The 14,740-nt window shown below is 42.8% G+C and overlaps 1 protein-coding gene across 1 annotated transcript in view; it reads right to left on the reverse strand.

Moving 5' to 3' along the window:
- Nucleotides 1-14,315, reverse strand: part of DPP10 (dipeptidyl peptidase like 10) — a 548,347-nt gene extending 534,032 nt beyond the window's left edge. The window contains exon 1 of the mRNA XM_055812868.1: nt 14,110-14,315. Within this exon, the coding sequence (XP_055668843.1) occupies nt 14,110-14,169 (60 nt within the window). The 5' untranslated portion in view covers nt 14,170-14,315. The remainder of the gene's footprint in view (nt 1-14,109) is intronic.
- Nucleotides 14,316-14,740: the final 425 nt, after the last annotated feature.

Below are 14,740 nucleotides of genomic sequence, written 5' to 3' on the forward strand. Positions count from 1 at the left end.
CTGTTCCAGTGTTTCACCACCCTCATCATAAAAAAACCCTTCCTTTTTTCTAGTCTACACTGATCTTCTTTTAGTTTAATACAGTTACTCCTTGTCCTGTCACAACAGGCTCTACTAAAAAGTGTGTCCCTATCTTTCCTGTCAGCCCTCTAGATACTGGAAGGCCACTGTAAGGCCTCCCCGGAGCCTGCTCTTCTCCAGGCTGAACAGCCCCAACTCTCTCAGCCTGTCTTCATAGGAGAGGTGCTCCAGCTCTCTGACCATCTTCGTGGCCTCCTCTGGACTCACTCCAACAGTTCCATGTCTTTCCTGTGCTGGGAGCTCCAGAGCTGGACACAGTACTCCAGGTGTGGTCTGTGAAGTAAGTAAAACTATTTTAAAACACAGGTCTACCTTAGCTACATCTCAAAAACTCCCAGCCGTCTCTGCTGTTGATGGCATTTAGCCACTGTTTGGCAGACAAGAACTTCAATGCTTCCACAAATGCCTTTGGCATAAAACCATCTATTTGACATCTTCAGCCTTAGGAGTAGAGGGTGATCAGTTCCAGCCTAGATATTTTCTTGGAAATTAAAACCATGAAAGATAATAAAGAAAAAAAAAAAACAAACAAAGCTGTTTGTGTGGTCTACAGTGAATTGATACTCTGCAGGACTCAGCTCACTAATAAAACAAATATTGAGGGACTCTGATTTCTCACTCCATTATGCATTAAGATGGCTTATAATTGACTAATGATGTATACAGTCCCAACATTTTACTTTTACTGAAAGTTTTTGTATTACAATGCCCAGAAATATTTCCATTATAAGTCTTTAATGGCAGAAATAGATTGAATCCGTCTTATATCGACTGTCATCTGCTACGCATTACTCTGTGTCAGAGGGACCAGTCATTACTGTTGAGGAACACCAACTTTATTAGACAGATAGCCAACAGAACCTACACACTACTTCCAAAAACTGCCATCCAGCCTTTTCCCTTTATATATTTACAATTTGCATTTATGTTTTTACTCTTCCAATATGCAACTTCTCAGAGATATTTTCTCTAAGACGTTTTATTGTTTGTTTACAGTAATTTAGCTACTTTATCAACCACTTAGATGATATACTCAGCTACTTCATCTGGAAAATGTTTCCTTTTACATCTATTAATCTACACTGCACTTTCCACAGCAGAATTGTAGCTATTCAATAATTTAAACTTTGACATTATGAGACTTTGTCAAACATTCATAGCACTTTCTGGAGAACTCTTACATTATCACATACTCCGTATATTCTGTACCAGTAGGTATTCAACATTTTAATTTAAAAAGTTAAAATATAAATGCTAATTGTGTGGGTGTGCATGATCACACAGGTCATCACTAGAAGCAGTTATTAAATAGAAGCCAATATTTGTGCTAAACTGTAATGTGAGTAATTTCATTCCTTTGCTCTAAATCTAGAGATCATTAAAGACGGATCTGTGGAGTTTCAGATACATACTGTCTGCTTTCTCCACAGCAACAACATGGAACAAATACTGGAAAATAATGACCACATTGCATTGCTCTTCAAAAAAATAATTGAGCTGAGCAAGAAGGCGGCTTGAGAGTTGTTAGTGTTTTTAAAAATACTGTACCATAAAAAATAAAATTCTGTCCAAAACCCACTGTATCAGTTGCAGGCACTTTTCCAAAATCTTGCAGTGCATTTTTTTCTGCAGTGTTTGCAGCATCCATCAGATAAGAGTATACAGAACTTTTTTGGATTACAGTTTAAAAATGAAACATAAAAATCTTCAGTCTCGATTTTTTTTTATTCAAACTCGTTCTTTTTTATTTCCATGGAATGTAACCCTTGCCAGCTTTATTTTGCAGGGCTTTGTACATAGAGTACTCAGAGGGTGACACATGCAGAAAAAAAAAAAGTTTATAAACCTTTCTCATCCTGAGAAACAAGTTTTTGAAAATCCTACAGTGATGACATTTTTCTTTATCAGAATTTGTTGCTAAATGATTTGGAGCTATAAAAATATGTTTCAGGAGGAAAGGGACAGATTGGTTGAAACTTAAAAGCTTTTTCAACTATTCCATGTAAAAAATGCAAATATGCTCTATAAAAGCTGTTTTAATTAAAGAAATCTTCTTAGGTATGGTGACCCAAATTCTCTATTGGCCCAGCTCTCTTGCAGCATCAGGAGAGTTACTTTAGCAAGCAATTTTACGCATAACACTCATTCTGAACACTGCCTGAGACTATAAATACATTTATTCTGTGCAGCTCCAATCCAGTATAGAAATTACAGAGCTGCACTAGGAACACAAGGCCAGATAGAGAACGAGTGTCTCACTTCCAAAACTACCACATAAGACAAAGAAGGGCTCCCATGTTATGTCTCATGACCTGACATGGTTCCCTACCACCTGACTTTCACAGGTTGGCAGCTCCCCACTGCAACTGCAGCCCTACCTGGGGCTTCAGCTGATGCTCTGGATACATGAACAGCTTGATTCAACGTGTCTTGATTCAAGTTCAGTCCAAATTTTACTTGTCTGCCTCAGGATTGCTACAGTGACCCTACAGAATTTCAAACCAACATGTATGACAAGAAACAAGTGAAAAATCCAAAATGCTTCCAGGGAAATCCAAAATTCTTACAGAAATAAAAGAAGGGGGGGGGGGGGGTGTGGGGGGTGTGAGGAAGCTCTTTACTTATAATTCATGAAATACATATCTTTCATAGCACATAGCCACCTAGTCAATCACTTGGTATTTAAGTACTAGATGCTGAAAAACATAGCTGCCCACCAATAACCAGGGGGGCTAAATTCAATGGCCATCTAAAATTCTTTTTCTTCATTCCTTAAGAGTCCTCAAATCTGAACAGTGCTTAATGTCATAATTTTGATGATGCTGGTAAGGCTATTTGAAACTATAAAATATTGCCAAAGATATCTTTAAAAATCCTAAAATCGTATCAGCTGCTTGATGGGTTTCTCCAGTACATGTGACCTCACTTGGCATGCAGCTAGTGTTGCCAGAGACTTCTAAATCACTGAGGGGAAAGAAGCATCCAGAGAGCTTGCGGAAAGTTTAGAGAGAAGCAACTACTACAAAAGTAGAGAAAAACCGGTATTTCCTTAATTATTTTATGGATTTGTTTTCGCTGAGCTTTTGTTTGCCCTCTGTAAATATTTGCATAATCAAGTTTCAGAGACATTAACGTTCCCAGAAAACACATTACAGCTGTTGAATTATAAAATTGAGATTTTTCAAGCTCCAGGCTAAATCTATACAAAAAATAAGTACTCATGGATGGAAATGGAGATTTTACTGAAGGCAACTATGGGGAATTCAGAGCTCAGAAATTATCATAGGGAAAGAGAGTCATGGGTAGCATATATTTGGTCTTTAAACAGACAAATCCCTTCTGACTTCCAGAAGTCAGAAAATATTGTGTGAAAAATTAGTTGAAAATATTTCTTGTAAGAGCACAATCCTATCACCTCAGAGTTGAATGTAAAAAAATCAAACCGAGTCTAACAGGTGCACACACAAGCTAGCTATGTATGATGTGCCATCAACAGACATGCCTCCTGAGGTCACCAGAGTAGCTCTGAGGAATTAACTTTTCTTCCTCTCATTACTCAGTTTTTTCCTGTCACTTGTCATCCTTTCTTTTTTTCTTCTTTTTCCCCCAAAAAATACTGCTGCCCCAGGCTTGGCTCAACAGAGCAACACAGGGAATAAGCCAGGGTCGATTCCCTCCCATCTGTCCCCCAGCTGTATAATCTCATGTTATGCCATGGTCGTTCATGTCCTCACAACTCTCCCATGCAAATAACGCACAAGTTATTTGTTAATATATGCACACTCGGAAGGAAACGCAACGCCCCAAACCTCTTGCACCATAGCACAAAGGAAAAGAAAGCAGGAGGTCTCGGCTCCCCTTGCTGCACTGCTAAGGTTACTCTGACCTTCCAGCGAGCTGAGTCAGTGTGGTAAATCAGCAGAAAATTTCCTCCTACTTCCAAAAGTGAAACAGTTATCTGAAAGAGTTTGCCTTAATTCAGTGGAAAACTCAACATAAACAAACAGGTGCAGGATCCCTCCCTGGATGAACGCTGTTACCACCCGAGGTAACAGAGCTTGTGAGCCTACCCCAGACTCTAATTTTCCAGTTTTTAGCTCCAGCCATTAGACATTGTGTCCTGCACAAAAAAAAAAAAAAAGGTCAACTAAGTAATTATTCATAAGGGTATAAATTACAGCAAGAAACTTTAGTCAATCATTCCAGCACTGCTAAGATGCCTTTATGGGTTTGGATTAGCAGGAGACAGGGGGAAAGGATCCTTACAAGCAGCAGAAACTAATATGTCCCACAAGGAGCCAATGCAGAAGCACAGCAATTTCCTTCCAACCTCACGGAGGAGCAAGGTTAGGGCAGAGACTGAATAAGCAGCTATCATGCTGCTCAGCACCACACAACTGGATTTGTTTGTACGGGTAAGATGTGAGCGATGGGAAACCTCAGAAGCTTTGGGGGGTCAATTCCTTTTCAGCATTCAGGAGCTGCAATGGTAATCTCAGAACATGGCCAAACTTACTTATACTGACAACAGGCAAACTGGTTAAAGAGAAAACCAAAAAGTCTCCTCCCTCCCCCGTATTTATCCAAAAAGCTGAAGTAAGCCCAAAGTCTTGCCTGCAATTCAGTGGGACCAGCCCCGGGGTTCAGGTTTTAGGACACCAGGTTGTGTCTGCCCATAAACAGCCCATAGTGCTGAAGGCAGAGAAAACCACGCGTGTCCATGCTCCCACGGTGCAGCAGAGATGGGGACATGGCAAAGCCAGACCCACCGCAGCCAGAAAGCGATGCCAGCCACCACCTGAGCCCAAGGAGCCAGTGGGGCCGGGCGAGGGGATGGATGGGCCATCAGGGAGCTGTCACCAGGTCTTGTGCCTGCTCCCCTCCTCTAGCCAGTAGGAAGAGATACAGGAAAACAGAGTCAGGTTTTGGCTCTCGGTCATCACGCACAAGGAATTATAAAAGTTATTTTTTAACATGATGCTCATGTCTGCAGGTCATCTCTGCAGCAAATATGAAGAGAAATGTTTGTGGCAATAATCCCGCGCTGGCAGACTGATGCAGCTTTTGAGCTGAGTAAGTGTTTAATGCTCTAAAGGGATGGGGAAAAAAGATTTCTTTTAGATAAATTGCTTAATTGGGAAGTCAAGAATTCTCCTGCCTAAGCAATTGCTTTACAAAAGTAAAAAAAGTTTACTTCAGAATCTAAACCTGCTATCCATCTAATACCCACGGAAAACTAAGCAAAGGGGTGCCAGGGGTCCTCAAACTACAGCCTGCAGGCTGGATACAGCCCCCCAGGGTCCTCAATCCGGCCCCCGGTATTTACAGAACCCCCTGCCCCCCCCCCCCCCCTCCCCCGCCAGGGGTTGGTGGGGGGAAACCAAGCAGCTGCAGATGACTGCCTGCCACTTCATCCGCGCACCGGCCCCCTGGTTAAAAAGTTTGAGGACCCCTGGGGTAGACACTTGCCTTTATATTGCTGAAACCACAGCTTTAAAAACATAAAGAACGACTATTATTTTAGTAAAGTTTCTTCATGCCTCGATTACTGTACTGAAGAGTAAATCCAGCACCAGACACCTTTGAGTTGCCAGATCACTGACCGATCATTTTGCCCACCGGCAGAGGACAAGGAAGGGCATTCAGCCCTCACCACTGACATCTAATGGTTTTGGAGATCAGTTTAATGGACTTCGGTGTATTGAATCACATGGTGCTGAAGATCTCAGAGCAAAGCTCCAGTCCCTACTTTCCCCTGACTAGGAAATTCCCCCACCTTATGCAGAAGCATGAATGGAGCATTTACTGTCACCCATATGACCACTGGGCACAGCTGTCTGCCCCTGCTTTCTCCTTCCCCCATGAAAATCCTTCAGCAGGTGCCGGCGTCATCTGCACAGAAAATGTCTGCATCTCACTTACCCACAGGGTCAGAACACTACCTACCACACCTACAGATGACAACCAGTGCTCTCTGACCAACAACAGACAGACACATTGCCAGCCAGGGACTTGCCCTTGGGCAAAGCACAATTAGCACAAAGGAGAATTAGGATCACTGAAGAGGTCAGACAGGGCACCTGCCCAGGAGTCAGCAGCAGAAGGAGCAGGATTACCACCTTAAAGAACAGGCCCACCTTTGCAAAATCTTTTTAATGATACAAACTTTAAAGCTGATTTGATATTAAGTGCTAATATTTTGTAACTTTCTCAAGCTATAGGAAAATAAAAAGTATTGTCCTTTAATATAATACCATCAGTTTTTCCACGCTGATGTTTGCTACTGTAAATCACAGCATCCTGCACACTTGCACACAAATAGCTTTAATTTTCTCCACAACTGTGTTAATGTAAAAGTTCTTAGAAATTTGTGAGCAGAAATGTCAGTGGTTTACTATACCTGAAATCTCTTACTTACAAAGGCAGCTCAGGTTTTGCAAAAAATAATAGGATTGTTATTATTGAAATATTCACTTTTATAAGCTATATCAATTAAAACATTACAGAATACATTTAAAACAACTTATAATTTTGAAAATACTAAGGATTTAACACCTGTGTACTGTCATTGCCTCTCAGTGCTAAACTATTATTGCTCAGGTAGCTACATTTGGACAAAGATTACCAAAATATTATCTCTGTGTGCTCCCAGCATTTTTTTTAAGAGGAAAAAATTACATAATTATTGTCCTAACTTTTAGGACAAACTCATGGTTTTGGCTTTTTTTTTTTTGTTACTGTTTCTGTCTTACTAGGCAAATCAAGGGACACAATTGTAACTAATTCTGTGTTTACATTTTTCTAGGTTTCTTCCCCCTATTGCCTAACTCTTTCAAATAAATAAACAAATAGATAGATAAAGAGTAAATAAAACTAGATGTAGAAAGCCTATTTAACGAGGCAAAAAATTGAGGTTTTTCCCCAGCACAAAGTCTGTGGACAGTGTGCTAACTTGTTTCCAGGGGGCCACGCTGAGATAACATGGCATAACACGGCAAACCTCACCTCTGACACTTCTCAATACAAGTGCATTATCTCTGTCTCTTGGTTTCTCTTTAAAGAAAGCCTCAAGGCTGTGACTTTCTGTAGCAGTTTTAATGTGACTGGCCAGATCTAGCAACGTAATCTAACCTAACAGCCGATATCCCTACTAACGTCTTTTTTAGCTGAAGCTAAAATACAATACTCTATTCTAATCTTTCTTCACTTGCCAGCTGCCTTTTAATAGTCAGCCGCACTCTGAGATCCCGTCTTCCTGTGACTCCTGTGTCTCTGCCTTCTCCTGACAAGGTGCCACCACTGTCTCGCCATGTCCTTCAGATATCACCTCTGTTTCCTTCTCAGCTTCCTGTAAAATTTCCACAGGGCTCACCTCCACATCCTTCTGCCTCGATAAGGTCACACACAAACTCAAGCTGAACAACCGTCTCTGTGTTGTGGAGCCACAACCCAGTTCAGTTCCAGTCTCCCTCTTTCAAAACTAAAACTTCAGAATATTTTTCTGATATATTCTCGGGGAATATGTCAGCAGCTCAAGACCAGCATCATTAACACCAAGCTTTAAATATCCTCGGACTCTTTCCCACTTCCCTTGAGGCCCCAGGATGGCACCAGCACAAGCGCTCTCTGACACTCTCAATGTGGAGATGAGACCCATTAGACAGATGCTCACAGCACCTGCCCACCATTCCGCTTGTTAGCTGCTGCTCCCTTTGCCGTCAACACTGAGGAACCAGCATTTTAAAGCACAATGCACTCAAATTATTTTACTGGTTAGATTTCATATGAAGTAAGACATGCCCTCGTCTGCAGCAGTTGCATTAATTTCACAGCCTAGGACTGTGGCGAGTCTTTAATTGAGCTGATGACTCTGGTTCTAGGTGTTGCCTTCCTTTAGGTATCCGGGGTTGGCATATATTGCTGTGAATCACTCAATTCCATTCACAGTGTAATGAACCTGCAAGTCTAGTTCTCTTTCTTTGGAACAAAAAGCCCCCGAGCCATTCTGCCACTATCAGATGCCTCATTTTTAAAAGTCATGGGGTTAATTTATAGGTGCCTAAGATGATTCTTTGCTTCTGGCACATAATGCAGGTAATGCCAGTAACATTGGGTGTTGTCAACACCTGAGAAGCCAAAGCCACAAATCCAAAAAAATGTCAAATGATTAATGCAGCACAATCACTGGCCTGGATGTTGCATAATTTAACATTTATAATTCAATTTGAGGACCTCAAATAAAAATCTTTAAACATGAAAGGTCCTAAATAAATTCCAAAACAATGTTCAGGTGGTTGACAGCAAGCAAGTCTTATCATGCTAAGTTTAAGAATGAAATACTGAACAAAATAGGCACAAAATTATCTTCACACGTTTAGTAAAACAGTTTTGCATTAAAGAATGAAAAAGATTAAATTCCTCATGATGTGATATCCTTTCAAGTAAGTGTTATCTAACACTCACAGACCCATATCTTAAGTGGCTTCAAAGAGAATTAAACTTAATGCCATATTTCTTAAAGTAATGATTTGCAGTTGGAAAAATTTTATATGATTACAATCCAGGAAAGTACCAACTTATTACTAAATATAATTTACCAGGATGTTCATGCATATTTGCGTATATTAGTTTTAAAGTGACTGCCTTCTAAATTCCTAGCATTACGACTAAATTGGAAGCTATAAGTTGTCTACTTATTACAATACACTGCTGTGTATGGTTACATACATCAAATGTATACCACAGAATCAGTGTATATATATTTAAATACATAGAAGTACCCAACATTTACACTTTTTGCTAATTGCTTTTAAGTTTTACGAAAACAGCAGGGAATTAAGAGTAAAAAGTTTGGAAAGCATAGTAACAATTTGTACAGGCAAGGAAGAGCCAACAAACGTAACCCACTGGCAGGTTCACAGCAGGCAATGGAACGCAGGAACAACCCCGGTCATTTCCATCTCTGCTGAGCAGTGCTGGCACTTGCTGCTGGGGTACACTGTGCCCAAGCATCAGACCTATGCTGATGCTATGCCACTCCTTACAGCACGAACTTGGGATTTGATTGCATCTCCTTCCCCTTCTTTCTCTTTTTTTTAAAAAATAGTACTTTGTTCCAATTGGTACCAACTGAAAGTCACCTAAATAAAACTAATCTTGATGTTACCTTTGACACAGAGCAATTATTTCTTCATAGACTGGAAGGGGATAATATATAAATATTTTAAACTGTTTTTTCTTGTTCCTGCAGCTTTTTATTTGTAACACTGCATCTTCTTACAGTGAAGGAAGGGTTGCTTTTAAAAGGAAAAGGCACTGGTTATTCTCTGGTAGTACAGATGTTGGCAAGGAGACTGAAACAATATGGAAAGGTATATGTGGAAATGTGAAGATTTACAAGCTGTGATTAGTTCTTCAAACTTCCATCTAGAGACCTCCAGCCTGTTATCCCCATACATACATATGTATCATCATGGCTGTATTTTTGGTCTGAAAATACCAATAAAACACACCAGCATCTCCACTCAACCCAAATGTGATCAAAACCAGTTTGCCAAAATGGACATAAAGCAACTACAAATGATGAGGATGCAATGCAAAAGACCCCCAGATGCTTTCAGAGAGTAAGACTCAAGGTATTTCTATCATGCTCCAAGCCAATTTCTTTGATTAGTGTTATAATCACCTTTGGTGTCCCCTGATGGGCCACTATGCACCTTTAGAGTCTCAAGAACAGGATAAACACAAGGGCGTTGTACATCTGCTCAGCATTTATGAAAATAAAAATATTTACTTTGATCTAAACATGCATTTTGAGATGGCCGTATCCAGAGACATGACAGCGACCTGCCTTCCCCATCGCCAGCCTGGCTCCAGCCTCCACTGCCACCTCCACGCTGTGCTTCCCCAGAGCTGCATTTCCTCATGTGGCAATGTAAATGTGTTTCTACACGGCACAGCAGTGCTGTGATCATCTAATGCCTCAAACAAAGTACCATGCAAACCTACTAGTTTTACACATATCACTTTTTCTTGGGTTTTTTGCATTATTATGCTGCCATAGACTGCCTTCCTAACAATGACACAGCCCTGTATTACTTGTGCCCTTTGTTACGTATTATCCTGGATAATTCATAATTGAACACACACTGAGATTATCTGTTGGTGACTTGCTTTTGATGTAATGGATTTCAGAAATGCTGTTCTCATTTTAAGGGATTTATTTCCTAAACAGCTAGTAGATTGGAATGATTCCCATACCTGCACAAAGCCTGTTTTGTGCACATCCTGTGGGCATTTAAAGATCTAACTACCTTAAGTTTCAACTTGAAAAGTATTATCGAACAGCCTTTATGAACAGGAGGAGCTGTATCTCTCTCTCTTTAGGAGGAGGTGCGTGTATGGCAGTTTGCAGGAGCAGGCAGATATTTCCTGCTAAGGTGCAGGTTTGGTGTAAACACCTTAGTTGCTGTAAACACACATGTAAGTCCACAGGGAACACAACAAATCCCCTTTAAATATGTGCTCCTCAACCTGATTGTAAATAAGAAAACTATCAGTAAAACAATATTCATCAATTAGCAAGTGTTAAAACACTACTACAATAAACCTGAAATGTAAATATTCCCGATACTGTCCCTGGATACTGATGAAACTTGCTGCAGAATTTTTGCTGAGGACATATCTGCAACTCTAAAAGCTAATGAATAAATAAAAGTGAAAGGAAGGCAGGGAAGAAGGAAGAGTAGAGTAAAAGGGTATAACATACATATTATATTACACAGTAATTATGAGCTTCTGAAATGCCAATTAGTAACTCCTTCAATGATCCAGCTCACAGATCAATATTAGGTTGATAACAGCAGAGAGTCATTATCTGGTAGAGTACGTTTTATTATTAAAGAATGTAGAAAGCCACAGAAATATTAGCTTAACTCCTCTTTTTTTTTTTTTTTCAGTGCAAATTGTAGTCCCAAACGTATTACAAGCAAGACATAAGTAATTCTGTTCCACGGTCCCCATAATTTCAGTACAAATATTTGGTTTGAAAGAATTCATAATGGCAGACCCTAGCCAGCCAAGACAATAATTCTTTTCTATTACTGGGTTGTGTTTTTTTCTTTTTTTCCTCCAAACAAGGCAAACAATGTTTTAACAGACTTTCTCCTCTGTCAGGGGCAGGGGGAGGCAGGGAATTAAAAGAATAATTTGGCCACCAATTCAACATGAAAGTGCATAAATGCAGAGAGATTCCCCTGGAAGAGCTATTTTACTTGCTGTATGGACAAGATGAGCCAAGGGTGCGAAGAATAAAACCAGGTTTGTTGCCCTGGAGGGGGGCTCCTGAAGTCAAAGCCATAATGATACAGAAAGAAGGCAGGTATTTAGTATTCCCAGCTAGACCCTAAAGTTTTTGTTACAGATCTCAGAGTGAAAGATCATTATTCATAGTGGTGTCAGCAAGGTGGTAAGATTTGCAATTTCAGAAAAGCTGTAAAAAGGCTTAGAGGTAAAAGGCAGCTTTATTAGGAGATTTTACATTTTATCCATGGGGTTTGGTATCTTTGAGCTTTTTTTCTTGCTTTATATTAGATTTTCTCTGTCAACTTGTTTCTCTGCCACCAAAACTACTTGCGATGCAGTACACTCAGTTCTCAGTGCTCTTGGATGCAAAAAGTTGTACCCTTCCCTCAACAAAGAAGGATGTTAGAAAGGGACAGGTTGTCCCTATGTGTGGGCACCAGCCCTCCTGCAGTCCCAGGGTGATTCAGAGCAGGAACTGTCATGGATAAAGTTTGCACGATTCAATTTACTGGACAAGTGGATCATTCAATTCTTTGTTATGTGGATGCATTCAAAAGTTTATGCTGCATTACAGAGAAGTGAGTAGCTGATCCCAAAAATATTGAGAAGTAACATTACACAGACTGTAACACAGAGGAGCTGAGATGTCATGGGTTCACGTGTTGCAGAGAAACATAAAACTGTAACAAAAAGAAAAAAAAAAAAGAAGGGTTTTCATAGATCTCATTCTAGTTGGTGTGAAGTTTTCCTGTAAACTTTTTTCTTGAATCTTCATAATTGCTGGAACTAACACTGTTTCTCTACAATTTACGATTAACGTGCGATTTATGTTCTTCTGGTCACTAATGACATATTTTTGAAGTAATTTCCAATATGAGGTCCTCATTACCATAGGGCAGTTACTGCTCATCTATGGTCATAAGTACTTTATCGTGGAGCATCCATTTGCCTAGCATGGAAGCACTTGAAACTATTTATAAAGCACATTTTACACCTGACACATTGAATTAGGAGCAGAAAAATGAGACAGTTTTCTAATGGCATCAGCATTACTGTGTTGGTTTTAAAACGGACTCATGTCTAGAAGGCTCTGATTCATGTTCTCTTTTTCTGAAGACTATTGACTCATCTGGGTCTTTTGTTTTTGTTTTTGTTTTTTTTTTTAATGGCATATTGATATTGGTGGTTGTTGTTGTTTTGGCTTAGAAGTCCAGTCAAATGAATTTAATAAATGTTGCTGTCAGTGAAAAATTAGCATTAGCTGTCCCAAATGTAAGGGGAATACTTCCCAGAGCAAGTACCACACTGCTGTCTGTTCTCCGGTACTTTCAGAGAGAGACCTGGAGAGGATGAAATGGTTTTAAGCAATTTAACATTATATATGCTGACTCTTTGAAGTGGGCCAGGGCAATTGTAATTCATCACTTCCCATGGCCTTGCCCATTTGAGCACGAACTAACTGGCCGGTTATGGTGTGATGGATACAGTTACACATTACATAACTGGTCATTAGAAGCACAGGTCAATCCCCACCTTGTCCCCAAGCCTACAGACATTTTGCATTACTGATAACACACTGTGAAGTGTAATGCAGCCTATATAAAGATGACAGCGCTAATAGAAGACTTACACCTTTAACCCCCTCCCGCCTCAGCTCCAACTCATGATTTTTATTCCTAGCACTAACTGGATAAAGCCCAGCTGACAATTTGCTAACACGATGCGCAGTTCAGCTGCTCATTCCGAGAGGACAAACCAACCCCAAACCCTCCAACTCTGCCTGTGCACTGAGCAAAACCCCAGCAGTTTTCTTCCCCCTACATGACCCTGCATGCAGGCTTGTACCGGGCGATCCTGAGTCACCGACAGCAAAGCACTGAACTTTTCAGGCTTTCACATCATTTTATGAAACAAAATAGCCGGTATAAAATGTCTTGATTTTTTTTTCAGAACTAAGAATCAATGATCAAATATTGTCACTGATTGCACTGTTATTTTATTTCAGGAGAAAAAAACCCCATTTTTTTCTGCAGAGGTACTTCCTAGCGAATACAAATCTGCTTAGGGATTTCATTTTATCACTGTAGAGAGCAGCAACTCGGCTAGAAAGTAGTTTTCGATCAATGCAGAAGCAGGATGGTGTCAGACGCTCGGGGAAGAAGACAGTCAGGGAGAGAGCCCGCTGTTCCCCGGGGGGCTTCCCCCCACCATCGTCCTCGCTGCCCAGCCACAGCACCCACGCACATCTCACACCTGAGGACAGCAAACACACAGCCGCTCATCTTCCTGGGTCGTTCCGACCGGGCAACGGCGAAATCCCGACTAACAAGTCGATTTCACGCCCTGTTACTGAACCACAGCCATTAACCGTACAGGCAATAGAGAGTAAAGATGAGGGAGACACCAACAGCCCCGCGCCCGGCTGCCACCTCCTCCGGGACAAACTTTTGTTCGAACCCGGCGAAGGGAGCCGGGGAAACCGCCGCCACCGCCACGATGCCGCTCCCGCCGAGCCGCTCGTCGCCAGACCGGCGGGCAAACTTGACCGCGACGCGCCCGCCGCCCCCCGGCGCCTCGCCCTGACCTCGGGCAAACTTTGCCCGTGCCCGGCACGGTCCCCCCGCTGCGCCGGCAAGCGGGAGGGCGCAGGGGGCAGCCCCGCGCTCCCCGCCGACGGGCCGGGGGAGCCCCGCAGCCGCCCGCCCCGCCGGGCTCGGACCCTACCTTGACGGCCCGGGCGGGCTGGCACTGGACGTGGTGGGACACCGTCGCCGTCTGGTTCATGTTGCCGGCGCGGCGGGCTGCGGCGCCGGGCGGGCACGGGGCGCCCGCGGCTCCCGGCGCCTCCGAGAGGCCGGGGGGGGCTCCGGCTGCGGCTCCGGCTGCGGCGGCTCCGCGCCCCCGGGAGCCGCGAGAGCTCCGCCCGGCGGGGGCTGCCCGCCCCGCCCGGCACCGCCCGCCGGCACCGCCCGCGCCGTCCGCCGGGGCCGGGACCGCGACCGCCCTGGCGATGCGCGCCGCCGCCGCCCCCGGGCCGGGCCGCAGACACTGAGCGAGACCAGCCCCCGCTGTGCAGCCAAACCCCGCAGCGCTCTTAGCTGAGATTAATAAGGTTGCAACAGAAAGTTTACGCTGGCTGCACTTCCCTCCGCGTTCTCCGGCACGTTTTCCCGTTCTCCTTTCCCCATCCCCTCCCCTGCCTCCGCCGCTCTAAACCGACCCTGGCCCGCGGCGGAACCGGGATGCAGGCGCTGTGTGTACCGCAGCCGCGGCACAAGCGCCCGCCTCACGCCCACTCGCCAGCGCACAGGGGACTTCCAAAATCTCCGGGCTGTGCTAAGTGCTGCAACAGCTC

The sequence above is a fragment of the Falco peregrinus genome, chromosome 8, assembly GCF_023634155.1.
Source record: "Falco peregrinus isolate bFalPer1 chromosome 8, bFalPer1.pri, whole genome shotgun sequence".
Lineage (NCBI taxonomy): Eukaryota > Metazoa > Chordata > Aves > Falconiformes > Falconidae > Falco > Falco peregrinus.